The sequence below is a fragment of the Miniopterus schreibersii genome, assembly GCF_964146895.1.
Source record: "Miniopterus schreibersii genome assembly, chromosome: 12".
NCBI lineage: Eukaryota > Metazoa > Chordata > Mammalia > Chiroptera > Miniopteridae > Miniopterus > Miniopterus schreibersii.
The window spans coordinates 4,709,989-4,725,595 of record NC_138112.1 but is presented as its reverse complement, the minus strand read 5'-3'; the positions used below and the strand labels follow the sequence as shown (position 1 = coordinate 4,725,595).

Sequence of the window (15,607 nt, the reverse complement as noted above, 5' to 3'; positions counted from 1 at the left end):
TTATTATCCCCATCTTACAGACCAGGCCACTGAGGCATTAGAGGTGCCAGCACTGAAGGGCTTCCTCAATCCTGAGTGAGCACGACCAGCACTGGCTCTTTTCTCCTCACAGCTGAAAACACTTTCACTCTCCCCGTAGAGATATGGGCAAACATTGTTAAAAATAAGAATCAAGCCAAGTGTTTTAAACACCACAGCCCTAAATTTAAAGAGGAACCATTCCCCACAGTGTGCTACAGACAGCTGAGGTGCCACAGATGTACATCAAGGAAACATACTGACAATGTTGTAACAAGTCTGAACCCATTAAAACTCTCAGCTAGCAAAGTCAGTTGCCCTTCATACTTATTCCAGGTTCACCTCATCACGACAGATGTACTCAATACCTGTGTGTTCACAGCTCTATGGCTAAACATGGCTGTATTTAATATGCTTGAAATATGAAGTGCCCTCACAAATGAACTTCTTTCCCCTTTGAATATAATCGCAAAACTTAAAATAAAAAATTTTCATGTTTTTGATTTTAGGGGTAGGGGAAAGATAGAAACATAGATGAGAGAACCATTGATTGGCTGCCTCCTGCACACCCCCTACTGGGGATCAAGCCCAAAACCCGGCATGTGCCCTGACCCCAAATCGAACCATGACCTGGAGCATGGGGGCAACATTCAATCCACTGAGCCACTTATCTTCATGGTTGTGAAACTGAATCTGAGTGTTCTTGGGCTGGCAGTTTGTTCACCTCCCCTGGCCTTGGAGCAGGACCCTTCCTGTTCTGTTACCTCCACACTACCTCCAGTGCCCTACCCAGGCTCAATCCAGGATGGAAGATTTGCGAGCATCTGCTGAGGATTATCATGTAACAGATTTTATTAATTGTATGCCATATGCTAGAGGCGTGGGTAGGACACTTCATTGTAAGCTCCCATCTCCATCAGGCTGTATAGTGAGACCAGTTGTGTGTGACACTGAAGGCTGCCAGGCCTTGGCCCTGTCAGAGCAGGAAGTACTTTAGCTGGGTTATCCCAGTCTGGCCCCTCCTCCTCAGTCAGTCTTTACCGGTTCAGAAACTCAGGTTATCATTTCCCAATAACTGGTTGGAATCTGGGAGACTGCCTCACTCCAAACTCACAAGACAGTAGTAAACTGGAATGGCATTTTTTCCCTTGGTAATGGGAAATGAACCTGACATCAGGGCCCATCTTCCAACACAACCATCCCACAGGGAAAGTCATTCCAGAGACCAAATGATCAGGTGGCTTGGAAAACTCAGATCCCCAAGTCAGTTGGAAACATCTCTGGGCAATCTATTAGAATAGAGCACTTGCTTAGAAGCCTTTTCAAAGTGTTATAACTGTTACACTTTGTGAGTCATTGCTATCTGCAGTCTCCAAATTCTTAAAACACTTTACTCTTGTTCTCAAAGGAATCTGAGATACAGGTACAGGAGTCAGTCCCACATGGACGTAGTTAAGATGCCTAAGAATTCAATATGAAGAGATGTCTGAAAACTGGACCTTTGGAAACAAATACATTTAAGAGGGAGGAGGCAGAGAGATTCCACATAATGTTCAAAGTACAGGGGAAAGTGGGGGTGCAGTATCATGAGCAAAGAGAATAATTGAGAAGAGATGGCCCACTGTCCAATGTGATAGAAATAAATAAAATATGAGAACATTTTCTAAGTGGAAAATCCCACTTGTGATCTTTAAGAATAGCTATAGGTGAGAGTAAATGAGTGTGGTTACTAAGTCCTCTCTAACTAGGCAATTCTTCCGAGTTAAGTCTGCAGCACGAAACACTAAGGTTTGCCATAGTATCTCAAGCAACAGGTCTTTCTTGAACAAATATCCTCTAGCCAGCACTACAGGAGTCACCAGTGGTTAAAGCAGTGCAAAGAGCACTAGCTGGGGAGTCCAGAGCCCTGGGCTGCAGAGTGCTGACTCATACAACTGGAAGTAGCTCCCTTCCTCTCTGGTTGAACCTGTTTCTCCATCTGTAATTGAGAGAGCAGGATTACAGGATCTCAAATACCCCCAACTGGCTTTAACATTTTCCAGTCTCAGAGCTTTTGCATTTGCATTTTCCTCTGTCTGGAAATCTCTTCTTCCAGCTATTCACATGGTTCAGTCCCTTACCTCCTCCTCAGCTTTTGCCTAAATGTCTTAAGACCTTCCCTGACTACTTATTTAAAACACCTGCCCCCACCTTCCCTGGCACTGTCCATACTCCTTCCCTGCTTTTACATCCCTCCATAACACTAATCACCAATTGACATACTGTTTTACTTATCAATTTATTATCAATCCCATCCCATCCCCAAGTCAATTTCCCCACTAGACTTCAAGCTTCATGAAAGCAGTGCTTTGTCTTGGTCACTGTTCAGTGGTGTGCCTGGCACAAAGAAAGCACTCACACACCTATGAAGGAATGAAATGCCAGCTCCAACCTACAAATTACAGTGGCCACACCGGAGAAACTTTCTTCAGGAGGTTGAATTCTACAGCGTATCCAAGAACAGTGAATCCAGAGGCCAGTGCTGTTTGAAAGCCATGGTTTTAATGAGAACCTCTTCACCTGAGCTGGACCCCCTCCTTCAGAAGACTTCCTTAGTGCTGAAAGTCAGTATTTTATACACCCAAAACACCTAAACTCCGGCTGCAGCTGTCCTCCACCTTCAACTTCCGACTTCCAACTCTAGAGGAGAGAGTACTGTGTGGAAGGAGGGTAAAGACTTGGGAAAAGTGATAGTGACATCCCTCATGGTTCGCTTCCAAAAGGTCTCTTCCCAAGCTGATTAACAACCTCCAAAATAAGGTCAAATAACCCAACAGGCTTGCACTTGCATCACAAACTGTTTAAAAAGTGGGCCAGGATCTCTGATTCAGACCAGGTGCCCTCCCCACACGGGCAGGCCATGGTGGGGAGGACACTCGCAGCCGTTTCCAAGAGTAATAAATAACCCTGCGGTGTGAGCAGTGCAGGAGGGTGGCCGGGAAACCGCCCACTGCTACCGCTGTGGGGCCAGGCCTGTCTCATAGCCCTCTGTCCTCATGTCATTGAGCCCTAGCTCCTCATTTTGGTCAAATGTGCGCTTATAATGTTCCACCTTCATCTCAGGATCATCTTCAGGTGCATACACATTCTGTAAGGCCAAGGACAGATAATCAGTGCCTGTACCATCCTGCTATCCTCCCTCCCCTGGGAGGCTTCCAACTCCCACTTTCTCAAGAACTCAGTGAGTTTTTACTCTCTAAGCACCGCCAATTTCCCATGACTAGACTTAACTAGTGGGAAGCAACAGAGCCCACATGGGCCAGGAGAGGGACTAACCAGCCCCAGGCAGAATTAGGGAACAGTTGCTTAAAAAACTTTCTCTCTGCACTTTCTTATGAAGAGTATAGCAATAGCCCTGGCCAGGTAGCTCAGTTGGTTCAAGTGTCATCCTGAATACCCCAATGTTGAGGGTTTAATCCCCAGTCAGGGCACATACAAGAAACGGACAATGAATGCAAAAATAAGTGAAGCAACAAATGGATCTCTCTCTCTCCCAAATCAATAAATTAAAAACTTTTACTAAAAAAAAAAAAAAAAAAAAAGAGTATGCCAATAGTCTTAATCATGGAAAGACCTTAGAACAGTTTTGCCTGATCCATAATAACTGCTCAGTAAATATTAATATTATTATCAATCACCAGAAGATCTCCCTGGTCGGTTTAATGCCTTTGGGTTTTCATAATCTTGGCCTTTGGCCAAGGCACCATTTCTCCTCACTCCAGTCAGATTTGCAGCATGAAAGCTCCACTGCTGGGCTCAGAGTGGGGACAAGAACAAGACTACAGGAAGAAGGAGCCTAGGTATATCTTTTTCCCTCCAGACACACACAATCCCCCCCCCCCCCTTATGTTCTAAGTTCTGCTAAGAGGTTCCTTGATAAAGAGCCGTTTATTTAGAACCAATCTGTTTCTGGAGAAATGATATGTGTTCAAGAAAGGTCAGGAAACATATCTCCATGAAATACCAGGAAAGGTCTACTATACCTGCAAGTAGCTGTTTCCTGCTGGATCATTCATAATAAAGTGGGCCTTCATTTTCCCCTCGATGATCTAAAGAGGAGAGAATACAGTATGTAAAGTTTACACAGTAGGGAGAAGCTATGTCTGCCACACGAGAATCAAGCCAATTTACATTGCAGTATGCCCAAGTTTCATGAACTGGTGAAATAAGGGACCTCTAGAAGTAGGGTGGAGAGGATCTAAAATAAGAATTGTTTGAAATTATTGAAGAAACAATTTTACATCCCCAATTTCATCTCCCACTCCAAAGAGGCCAACAACTGCCCTTCCTCTATCCCGGCAGAAGGCTGAAGGATTCTGTGAAGCTACCACAACACATATGGACTGGGGCCACCAGCCCAGTTGAGTGTAGAGGGAAAGGAACCAAGACAAGAGCTTCAATGAATGTACCCTTATTAGAAACAGACATAGACACACCCCAACCCTCTTTCCACACTCAGCTCTCAGAACACTTCAGACCAGGAAACGGAACACCCACTGATAGGAAACTGACCAGCCTAAGAAGAAGGACCTAATGACTCTGGCTTTGGAGCTACTGCAACAAAATGGCCAAGCTAACTCCCCCTACAATGAGCCCAATGTCAGCCAGACACACCCCCACTCAGGATTTTTAGTCCTTTGCTTTTAAATAGACAGTCAATGATTACCAGACATCTGAGCAAAGCCCCTAATACTGAAAGACAGAAAATTACATGGGAAAAAACAAAGAACAACTTAGAGGAAATGGAAACAATGCAAGGCAAATAAAGTGTCCCAAAAACCCAACAATAATATGCTCAAGAAGAAAAACACTATATCCTTATAACAGGATACTATTTTCTAAGAAAGGCAGAGGGAGAACTCTTGGAAAATAAAAATATGTTAGTGGAAATGAAAACCTCAACTGAAGGGTTGGAAAATAAGGTTGAGGTAATCTCCCAAAGTAGAGCAAACACAAAGAAACTGAGAACTGGAAAAAGGATAAGTAAATTACAGAAGACCAGAAAGTCGGTCTAATATTCCAAAACACAGGCGTTTCAGAAAGAGAACAGACAGGAAGCAATGCCCAATAGAATCATTTTTAAAAGCTTCCTGTAACTGAGCCATGCAAGTTTCCAGATTCAAAGGACCTATCAAGTGCTTCGCACGGTGCCTGCAGATGACCCCACACCAAAGCACACCCTGAAATTTCACATCATAGGGACAAAGATGCATTACAGAATAGGTCATATACAAAGATCAGGAATCAAAATGCCTTAAGACATTACAAAAGCCAAACTGGAACGTGGAAGACATTAGTGCAATATCTTTGAAATCCTGATGAAAAATTATTTCCACCCTTTAATTCTATTCCCAGCCATTAATCAATCTAGTGTAAGGGTAGAATAAAGAAAACTTCAGACATGTAAGGTCCCAGAAATCTTACTTCCCATGCATTTTCTCAGGAGGCTACTGGAGAAGACGCTCCAACAATAATAAGGGAGGAAACCGAGAAAGAAGATGGGGATTTCGGAAACCAGGAGAATCCCCAATATGTTGGTTAAATGTTTAAAAGGTAGCAAGAAAGGGTAGGCAGCCTCTTCTTCACTGGAGCCCCAGGACCACAAGTACTGACCAGCCAGATTCCTCTCACCTGGTCCAACTTCTGGCTAAACTCCTGCAGTTTGCCCATCTGGCCAGGATTGGAACTGTCACCCAGCGTGAAAGGGTTCTTGGTCACCTGCAAAAAATGTCATCGAAACTGCTAGCATGCTGGCTCTGTTACAGGTTTGACCATAAACTTGGCAGGGGTGGAAGTTAAACCAACTTCTGGCTAAGCTCATGTAATTTGTCCAGTCAGGGAAGCTTGGTCTCCATTTATCCCATAACCACCTTCCTGACCTAGGCAGCCACTCCTAAGAGCATATGGATTAACCTGCAAATGACAACTGGCCCTGTGAAACAAACTATAAAAGTGTTCTTACAATATGAGCTCTAGTCCTAACTTGAAGAAGAAATACAAAGTATAATATACAAAGAAAAAATGCCTAATGACTGAGAACTAAGTGAAATGATTCATCAGAAGGATAAATATATGGGCTAAGTCAACACACATATAGGTATGTTGGGAGTTTCAGGTGCTAAAATGACCATGACCCCTCATTGTACAGTGAAATGAAAACCACACAATATGTCTCCGAGTTATGGCCTGGGAATTTCCACTCAGAATTTTCCATAAACTTATCTTCACAATCCAAAATATTATTTAAGTCTCTTAAATCAGCCCTAAGGCAAAGAAATCCGAAAACTAGGACATGTGAGGTCTTCTAGCCCCTCCCCACAGCTGCACTGCTGGCAGCCGTGCACTACTCACCAGGTCCCGGATATCTTTCAGCAGCCCTTCCAGTGTGGTGAACTTGCCCCCGAGGACAGCCATTCCCAGCTCAAATTCCAGTTCCGGGATTTCCACACCACATGTTTCAGACTGTGAAATGAGAGTTCAACTTAGGCTTTTAATCAGGAGCGGCTAGAGAAAGCTAACTAGAGTCCTCCTGCCAAATTAATACCACCAGTGACAGTTTGGGGACAAAGTCAACTACCTGTTTTCTGACATTCCAGTTAAAGCTGGACTCACTCCTATCCTATGAACCACAGGAACAGAACCACACTAATAAAGGGACACTGAGTCACGGTTCCAAGCTATCAGGTCTCAGGTCATCAGAGGCCAGAGACAAGAGCCCTTACAGACACTGCAGGCAGAAAGCTGCCAACTCATCAGAAAGAGCTGATGGGTCGCCTTCTGAATCTGCACTCCCTACCATGGATTAAGTCTGCTCAGGAAGCCTCCACCATGGAAGTAAAGAGGTACCACATAGTCCCAGGTCACAATTTAAAGACAATTTCCCCTAGAGACTAGTCACATGAGGAGGACAGTCAGTTTCCCAAGCAAGCTGTTACCTTGAGCAGGTCTCTGGTCATATCTGAGGGATGTGTGATATGGAGACTGATCCTGGTGCCCAAGGGCTCTACTGCTCCTCCAGACTTCACCTGCAGACAACAGAAGTCAGGAGCAGCAGAGAAGATCCCAAGCCTCACCTGGTGCCCAGCAGACCTCACAGGGTTGGCTTGGACCTCCAACCAGGCCCGCTAATGGCAACCAACCACAGAGCCTTCTAAATCAACAGTAGCAGCAGTCATCCAAACAAAAAACAAAAACACCGAGAGCTAGCCAGGAACAAAGTGTCCAGCACCAGTAGCCTGCCAAATCGTATCCTAAGTTGCCAAGAAACTGAATTTATCTTTTAAGAAAATGATCATTGGGATTGTGGCCAGAGACAAGAGTCATTACAGACACTCATAAAGGGATGTTCAACTGCATCCAGCATGTGGATCCCCTTTATAATATTCTGGTTTAAGAATATAACAGCTTATGCTTGAACACACTCAAGGAAAGGGAATTTACAGCCCTCCAAGGCAGCCCATTCTATTTTGACCAACCTAGAAAACAGAGTCAAAATCTGCCTCCCTGTTCCTTAAAACCAAACTTTAAAATGTCGTAAGCATTACCCGTATACCGGCCAAAGGTTCAATCCCGGTCATGGTGCATAAGGAAGGCAACCAATCATAGTTTTTCTCTCACATCAATGTTTCTCTCTCCCTCTCCCTTTCTCTCTCTCTAAAATCACTGGAAACATGTCCTCAGGTGAAAATTAAAATAAATATATAAATTTAAAAACTGTCTTAAATGACATTTTCTTTTCTAAGCCAATTCCCAGTTTCTTCAGTGGCCCCTCACCCTACACTAACCCAAAGAAAAAGATCCAACCCCTACCTCCCTCATCCCAAAGCAGATTTAGGAAGGGTGAGAGTTAGAGGTTACCCTCAAGCTAGAGAGCCCACTCACTTCATTGGTCCGATGGCCGCAGTACTCGCAGTTGGTAGCCATGATGATAACCTCCTTAAAATGGGGGATTTCTGGAGATGGAGTTAAGGGAATCTGCTTCCACGAGAGCAAGACCACCCTCTGCAGAAGTACAAATCCAAACCCCAAATGCAACTGTTGGTCCCAGGACTGCAGGAAATAGCTCAAAAGCAGTAGCCTAACTCAGTCCTCCAGAAGAGGGCAAGGTCACCACCCACAGTGATCCCTGTTCACAAATGTTGGCAGACATGGCCCAGGCCACACACTGGAGCCCAGAGATTATAGCCCAATTCTCTCTGTAAACCCAAAAGCCAAGGTGCAGTCTCATCACAGGCAGCATCCTCAACACTCAGAATAAAACGTGTTTCATGAAGGCAGTACTCTCCAGCCTGAAAATAATCTCCACACCTAAGCCAGAGGAGCAACCCAACTGCCTGACGAAAGATACGAACTAGCTTCATGTTGGTCTGAGCTGGAGCATTGCATTCAGGGCAGTTTGTGTTGAACTGCAGCACCTGGAACACAACATGGGGATGCAGGGGGTAAGCCCTCCCTGGCAGGTGAGCCCTGTCAGGCTAAAGACATTCAGTTGGTATGCTGGTGGTCGCCTGTGTAGATGGACAGGAAGAGAGCCACTGAACAGCACCAGTTTCAGCCCAGAACTCTCTGCTCCTTCTTCCACAGTAGCCAACGTGACTCACTTCATTTCTGAGATCTTCCTCTTCCGGCTTCTCTTCTGGTGCCTCTGCCTAAGGTAGCAGAGATGCAAATCACATGTTGCACATATATCTTAGCCTCCCAACGCCCTGCCCTGGAGTGAAGGGAAATGCTACGGCTTGCTTTTGTCAGCTGCCATTGTATGAGTTTAACAGAGAAGCTAGAAAGCAAAGCCCCAATCAAAGGAAGACCAGAGCTTAAGAAAAGATCAAAGCCACTGCCATCCTTTCTTATAAAGTTTACCCTAAGTCCTGGACACAAGCTGGATGAAAAGCACAAACAAGCTGATACAGGGTACACAGGGCAGCAGCAGCAAAATAAGTTTCCACTAACTCCTCTTCTGGCTTCTTCAGTCCACGTACCTGGAGCCCCAGCATCTCCTCCTGCTGTAGAGTCCGGTTATAATGTGTGATCACCAGGCCATCATCTTTCTGGGGAGCGTGTGGGTTTTCCACAAAGCTGTTCCCTGAGGGATCATCTATGATCTAACAAATGGGTGAAGAGTAATTACAAGTCATGTACGATCCCCCACCTACCCTCAGACCACTCAGGCACCACAGTGGAAAAATCCCAGACAGTATTAATGGTTTCTCCATTAAATCTAGGGCACCTAGACTCCCTCAATACTCACCAGGGTGAAAGGCGAGGACAAGTGCTTTAGCTCTTTCAGTCTGACAATGAACTCATCAATTCTTTTAGCTATGGCTTCTTCATTATTTGCCTGCCATGAACAAGAGTAAAAGCATCAGCCTGGTGATAGACCTTATGCTCCCACTCCCCATCGTGCCTGAGTCACTTCCATCAGGAAATCATCACCTCAGCGTGAGTGGGAACAGAGAAATTCAGACTTCATAATAAGATGTAGTGTCTAGTTTGAAGTTTATGGGTGGTGCCAGAAGAGCCTTATTTTCTGTTCAGCCATTTAAGTCACGTACTCATGCCAGGTTAAATATCAGAGTCCCCTCATGGGGCTCCCCGGCTAATTAGGAAGAGATGACTATATATGCAATTATGTTATTTCTGTGTCCTTATAAATGTAACAGACAATGGAACACTCAGAAAGCATAGCTAAACCCAAGGGGATTAGGAAAGACTCTTCAGGGGTAATGACACACTGTCTGTCAGGGATGAGGCCTGAGTATACACTGGTGCAAGGGAAGTGGGAAGGACAGTGGGTGTTCCATATGCAACATCGTAGGAGCTATAGCATCACCCACATGCTTCCCCTAAAAGTCCTCCAACAGTAAGAGACAGTTCAGCTACATGCAAAGGTGAACACTCTTTTCAGGCACATATAAGCAATTATTCCTTGAGCTGCTGCAATCAGAAAATCCCAGCTCACCCTTCGTGTGGGCTGATCCTGCTCCAGGCCAGAGATGGCGCGGCTGATCAATCCTTCAACAGTGGTCAAAGCTGGTGAATAAGAACAAAACGGGTGAGTCTTGGCTCTGCTATCAAGTGCCTGCATGACCCTGGGCAATTCACTTGAACTCTAGGCCTTGAATTCACCTGTGAAGTGAGGCCCAGGAACAAGGTACCACTCAGCTCTAATAACAGTGATGACAAAACTATAAATAAGCACTATCTCAAGCTGTCTAATCTAAGTTTTCTGCTTATGTTAAAGCAATAAAAACCCACAGCCCCTAGTCCTGGCCCCAGGGTTTTACAAGAAAGTAAGACTCCAGCTTAGCACAAACAACCCAAATACCCTGATCTTAAACTTACTTCCCTTCTGAGTGAAGGCAGGAATTTCAAAATCTAACTCTGGAATCCTTGTGGTGGCCGAGTCAGTCTTCACTACTTCTCTGTTCATGTCCTGGGCAGAAAGAAAACCTTGCAGTCCAGAGAGGTCAGCGGGACAGCTCCCCCACCGGAAATACCGGATGTCCCCCTCCATCAGATCCCTGCCCCCGGTTTCTCCCGCTCCCCTCTTAGGGGGTCCAAGCCGCCCCTGCAGAGCAGGACAGGGGTGTGCGCCCCGCTGCCCAAACGGCCAGAGTTCTCTCCCTAACAGCTCCAGCCCAGTTCATACCCTCTCGCAACATGTACGACGCACTTTCGCAAGTCTCACCTGATCAGCTGACAGCACCAACACCATTTTATAAAGGAGAGAGTGAGGTTTGGACGGTCGGGAGTACTTATTCCCAGCCCAGCCGCCTGGACCAGAGCCCGGCTCCAATCCCCAGCCCCGCTCCAGGGCACAAGGCGCCTGCTCTGGGCAACTCTCACCTCCGGGGCCCTGACCGTCAGGGTGTAGCGGACTCCCTGGTCCTGGATCCTGCCTGCCGACTGGATCTCCGTGTTGCTCCAGCCGCAGTGCTCGCAGGAAAAGGAGCTGACGATGATTTCTCTGAAGAAGGGGATCTTGGTGAGCAGGAGGCGCGTCATGCCCTGGGGAAGCAGAAAGCTAAGGAAAGGTCCTCGTCTAATGACCCGCGGGGGCGCCTCAACCCCGGGTCCCAGCCGAGCCCGGAGCGGTCGGGCCCCAGCCGCCGCGCCTGCCCCCCCGCCCGCGCCCCGCCTCACGTCGCGGTAACAGTTCATGCACAGCGACTCGATCTCGGTGGGCTGCTGCTCCTCGTCCTCGGCGCTGAGCGGCCGGAACACGCGTCCCGGGGCCGGAGCGCGGGCCGGGGCGGGCGAGCGGGCGGCCGCGACGCCCGGGGGCCCCGGCTCCACAGTCCAGGCGGCCATCGCAGCCACGCGCAGGCCAGTCCACTTCCGGCGTCCTGCGGCTCGTGGCCCCGCCCCTTCCTCCGGCACTTCCTCCGGCACTTCCGCCCGCTGCCGCCCCGCCCTTCCTTAAAGAGGTGGGCGGCTCTGAGCCTCTTTATTTACTTATTTATTTAAGATATTTTAAAATTGATTTTTAGAGAGCGATGAAGGACGGGAGACGGAGAGAAACACGGGTGTGAGAGCGAACCGGGTGGGCCGCCTCCCGCAGGCCCTGCCGGGGATGTAGCTGGAACCCGGACGCGCCCCGACCGAGTCCCGGGGCAAAGGCAGCCGTCGGCCGGGGCCCTTAGCAGGACAGGGCTTCCCTGTTGCCCGGATTATATCATCCAGACTTCCACAGGCGGATTCAGGCTCTGCCTCCACCTCAGTTCCGGCGTCGGTTCCCCGCAGGACGTGCTCCCAGGCCCAGCGCAGTGCTTGGGTCCTTCGCAGCATCTCCGTCGCACGGGCTTCTACATATTGACGGCGGAAGCCTGGCTCCGAGAGCCCGGCCGGCAGGAGGCCTGGCTGGTCCGCCGGGACCCCTTGGGGGCGGGGGTCTCCCACCTGGGCTGCCTTTGATCCACTGCTGGGGCTCTAGTCCTCGGTCCCTCCCTCTCTCCCTTTCTGGTTCCCGCACCCCCTGTTCCTGTCCCCATAAACACTTGCCCAAATTCCAGCCTCCGATACACGCCCTCAGTTTTACTGCCACACCTTCAGCCTACCGCATCCGACCTCCCTGACCTCCCCTCCCAGTTTCCTAAAAACAAAAACACCTTTTTGGGGGGGTGACCTTTCCTTTCCAGCCCCTCCTCCCCCTCCCAGTTCTGTTGCTAAATCTGGGCTGTCAGGGTGGAGATCCAGCCTGCCCACCTGATGGAGCCGGCTTCGTGTGGGGTCTGTTGGGAGGGAGTGTGGGTGGCCGAGGACCCTGGGCAGGGCAGGCGGGGCTGGAGGAAAGGGGGCTGGAAAGGGCGTGCTTACCCTTCCCACCACCCCCCACTTCACCCACCCCTGGTTTCACAGTTCTCAGAGGAGCTTCATTGCCCCCAAGTGAATCTGTATGTGGGGACTGGGGGGGTTAACAGATTGGGGGTCCCAAAAAGAGGGTCAGTGTGATAAAAAAGGGCCCATTCAAACTCTGGAAGAGCAGAAACAAAGGGGAAAGGCCCCCTCGGGAGCCTGTGCTTCATGCACACTGTCCTGGGCTGAGCAGGCCCGGGAACGATGCGCGGCAGAGACAGGGCCTAACCCGCGCCCGCCCTCGGGCAAACAGCTCCCATCTAAAGCAGAACACAGCCAGAGCCTGGCCCCTGGCACACTTGGACAGAAAGGGGTCGTTGAGGAAGTATGGCGAGGGACGGAGTGGCTGGTGGGTGTGGTTTGGGGATAGTGGTGAGGGCACCGCTTTCAGACGTGGTCCAAATGAGAGTCACACCAGGCAGATAAGCTTCCATTATAAGCATCTATTTCGTTTGAGTCGGAAGTCTAGACTTCAGCCTGAGTGCTGGGGAGGGCACATAGTGTACCCCCCAGAGGGTTTAAGAAGCCCCCTCGGTTTGGAAGGCTTGGCTGGCTGTTTAAGGGCAGAGCTGTGTCAGCTCTGCTCCCTCCCGTTGCAACCCCGCCGTTGGTCCCGCCGGCATCCGAGCCAGCGGGGCACCGCGCGGTCGCACGCTCTCCGCCCCGCGTTCCGCACGCGTCTCCCTCCCGGCCTCCGGCAGCCCCGGGACCGGGGCGGCTCTCTGAGGACCGGCTGCAGGAGTGGCCACCAGGGGGCCGGGGCGATCGGTCAGGCCCCGCCTGCAGAGACGCAGGCTCCCGGCGCCGCGGCCGCAGGCCTGCGAGGAGGGGCCCGCGCGCAGAGCGCCGCGCTCCCCGCCCGCTCCCGCCCTCGCGGGAGGGGCCGCTCGTGAGGACTCCCCAAGGAGCACGGGAACGCAGGTTCGCAAATCCTGGAGAGTGTAATGCACCCGGATGGGGGAGTCGCAGGAGGCTGGATATGCAGGGCACAACAGCCCCTTCCGTGGCCTCGCCTCTCCTGTGCAGGGCCCTCCACCCGCTGTCCAACAGGCCACTGTCAGGACTGAACCATGCCTGGGGCTCCCCAAACAAGGAGCTGGGAAGTGGGCCCGGGCAAACAGCCCCTCAGGGCTCCCCTAGGTGGCCGGGGTCGTGGTCGCGAAGGCTGTAGTGTATGTCTTCCCACAGGTCGTCGAGCCGGGCCTGCAGCGCGCTCCGGGCCTTGCCGCGGTCCGCGTGGAGGACCTCGGGGGCGAAGGCGCCGTGGCTCGGCGGGGGCGGCGCCAGCTGCTGCTGGACCTCCTGCGTCTCCAGGTCGATGGCGCGGGTGAAGGCGGCGATCTGCAGGAAGGTGTCCTGGCGGAAAGCCTGGAGTCGCTGGTGCACCTCCTGGGACAGCAGCTGGGGGTCCGGGGCGCCCCCCTCGGCCGCGCCCCCCGCGCCGGCGCGGGCGAAGGCGCTGAGCTCTTCACGCAGGTGGTCCAAGTTCTGCTGGATGCCCGCGTGCAGGGCCTGGGCCTTGAGCGTGAGCTTGTGCGAAAGCACCTGCACGCAGCGGCTGAGGCGCGCGGGGCTGGCCACGGCGTGCGGCGCCACGTTGCGGTGCAGCTCCTGCACGTGGCGCCCGATGCCCGCGACCAGGCGCGCGGCGTGGGGCTGGAACAGCGCCTGGACGCGGCCCGTGTGGTGCGCCACGCGGCTCTGCAGCTCCTGCAGCAGGCTCCAGGCCTCGCCCACGCCCCCCAGCAGCTGGGCCTTGGTGTCCTCCCCGGCCACGCGCAGCTGCTCCTGCAGCTCCTGGACGCTCAGGGCCACCTGCTCCATCAGGTCGGTGGCGTAGGGCTTCAGCTGCTGCCGCAGCCCCTCCAGGCTCCAGCCCACGCGCTGGTGCACCTCGGCCATGTAGGGCTCCAGGCGCACCCTCAGCTCCTCCAGCTCCTGCTGCAGCTGCTGCCGCAGGCCCTCCGGGTCGGGCGGGAGCCTGGGGGTCTCCCTCCCCGGCCCACGCAGAGGGCCCAGCTTCTCCAGGAACTTGTCCATATTGTTGAGGTCTTGCTCAAGGCTGCCTTTCAGGCTCCTGGGGGAGGGGTCAGACATCGGGCGTCAGACCGCCAGCCCCATCATCTGCTTTGCCCCAGACATCGCTCACTGATCTGAGCAAACCAAGGATGTAGGGCGGTGATCCCAGGGCTGGGGGCTAGTCCTAGACTAGGGTCCACCGCACCTGCTCACACAGAAAGTACAAAACCTGGCGCAGGCCAACCCAGACCAACATCCCCAAGGAAGCGCAGGCGCACCGGGACTCCCGCCCAGTCCTTCCGCTCTGGGGGCGCAGACGGGTTCTCTCCGCCCCAGGTCCCGCCCTCAGCCCACAAGGGGCAACAGCCCTAGCGAGGTGAGAGCGGGGTGGGGGGCTGCTGCAGAGGGCTCGGAGCAGGCCCGCTCAGCACCCCAGGGCCTGCCGCGCCCCTTGCGCTGGCCACTCACGCGGACTCCCGTGCCAGCTTCTGCTGCTGGGTCTGCTCCGCCCTGCCTTTATCCCCACTGCTCTGACTGAAGTCGTCCCAGGTGCCTTTCCACGCCTGGGCGGTTGAAAGTGCTGTGGAAGGGATGGGCGGTCAGGGGCTGGGTTCCCCCGGGGCTGCGGCCCCCTCGGTCCAGCCTGCGCCCTCGCCCCCACAGTGGAGTCGGGGTTGGAAACCCACCTGAGAAGAGCGCCAGAGCCCAGGTCAGCGCCGCAGCCATGCTGGCCGTCACCTGCCCTGAGAACGAAGGCGAATGGCAGCCTGGTTACAGTGAGGAAGCGAAGAAGCGGCATCTCTCGGGGGCCCTGCCCCAAGTCTGTGAACACTTCCCTGGCGTGTAGGGGGCACAGAGCTGCTGGGGCTGGACAGGACTGGCCCGTGTAGGGGGCACAGAGCTGCTGGGGCTGGACAGGACTGGCCTAAGTGACTGTGGCTGGGAAGAAAGGGTGTCTTCTGGGGGGCTCTTCTTTCACCTCGGTCACATAACACCACCCTCCCCAGGGCCCGGGAGAGCTCTCTAGGCCACGCCCACCCCCACTCCCTCATCCCCCCTGTCCTGCCCCCCATGTGATGACTGGGGAAACTGAGGTTTCCCAAGGGGGAAGGAGACACTCTTTGCCAAAGTGCTCCATGAGGATGTTCCTAGTTCCCACCCAGCTTTCTGCTGAGAC

At 51.9% G+C, this 15,607-nt stretch overlaps 2 protein-coding genes across 3 annotated transcripts; both read right to left on the bottom strand.

Moving 5' to 3' along the window:
* Nucleotides 1–2,537: 2,537 nt before the first annotated feature.
* Nucleotides 2,538–11,552, bottom strand: ZPR1 (ZPR1 zinc finger). 2 transcript variants are annotated; one of them, XM_081153170.1, is made up of 14 exons: nt 11,200–11,552; nt 10,903–11,064; nt 10,399–10,489; nt 10,016–10,086; nt 9,305–9,394; nt 9,036–9,158; nt 8,658–8,705; nt 8,405–8,471; nt 7,939–8,009; nt 6,993–7,082; nt 6,409–6,519; nt 5,689–5,775; nt 4,041–4,106; nt 2,538–3,145 (listed from the first exon to the last, which is right to left on the bottom strand). In XM_081153170.1, exons 1-14 carry the CDS (start codon nt 11,365–11,367, stop codon nt 3,011–3,013), a joined length of 1,380 nt encoding a protein of 459 aa, XP_081009296.1. In that variant the 5' UTR covers nt 11,368–11,552; the 3' UTR covers nt 2,538–3,010. The 2 variants fall into 2 exon arrangements, with proteins under 2 accessions (XP_081009296.1, XP_081009297.1); XM_081153171.1 differs by having other exon boundaries at nt 7,939–8,058; nt 8,409–8,471; nt 11,200–11,436.
* Nucleotides 11,553–12,841: 1,289 nt separating this feature from the next.
* Nucleotides 12,842–15,182, bottom strand: APOA5 (apolipoprotein A5). The gene is made up of 3 exons (XM_081155063.1): nt 15,117–15,182; nt 14,899–15,010; nt 12,842–14,488 (listed from the first exon to the last, which is right to left on the bottom strand). The coding sequence occupies exons 1-3, from the start codon at nt 15,154–15,156 to the stop codon at nt 13,537–13,539; spliced, it is 1,104 nt and encodes a 367-aa protein (XP_081011189.1). The 5' UTR covers nt 15,157–15,182; the 3' UTR covers nt 12,842–13,536.
* Between the last annotated feature and the right edge of the window lie 425 nt (nt 15,183–15,607).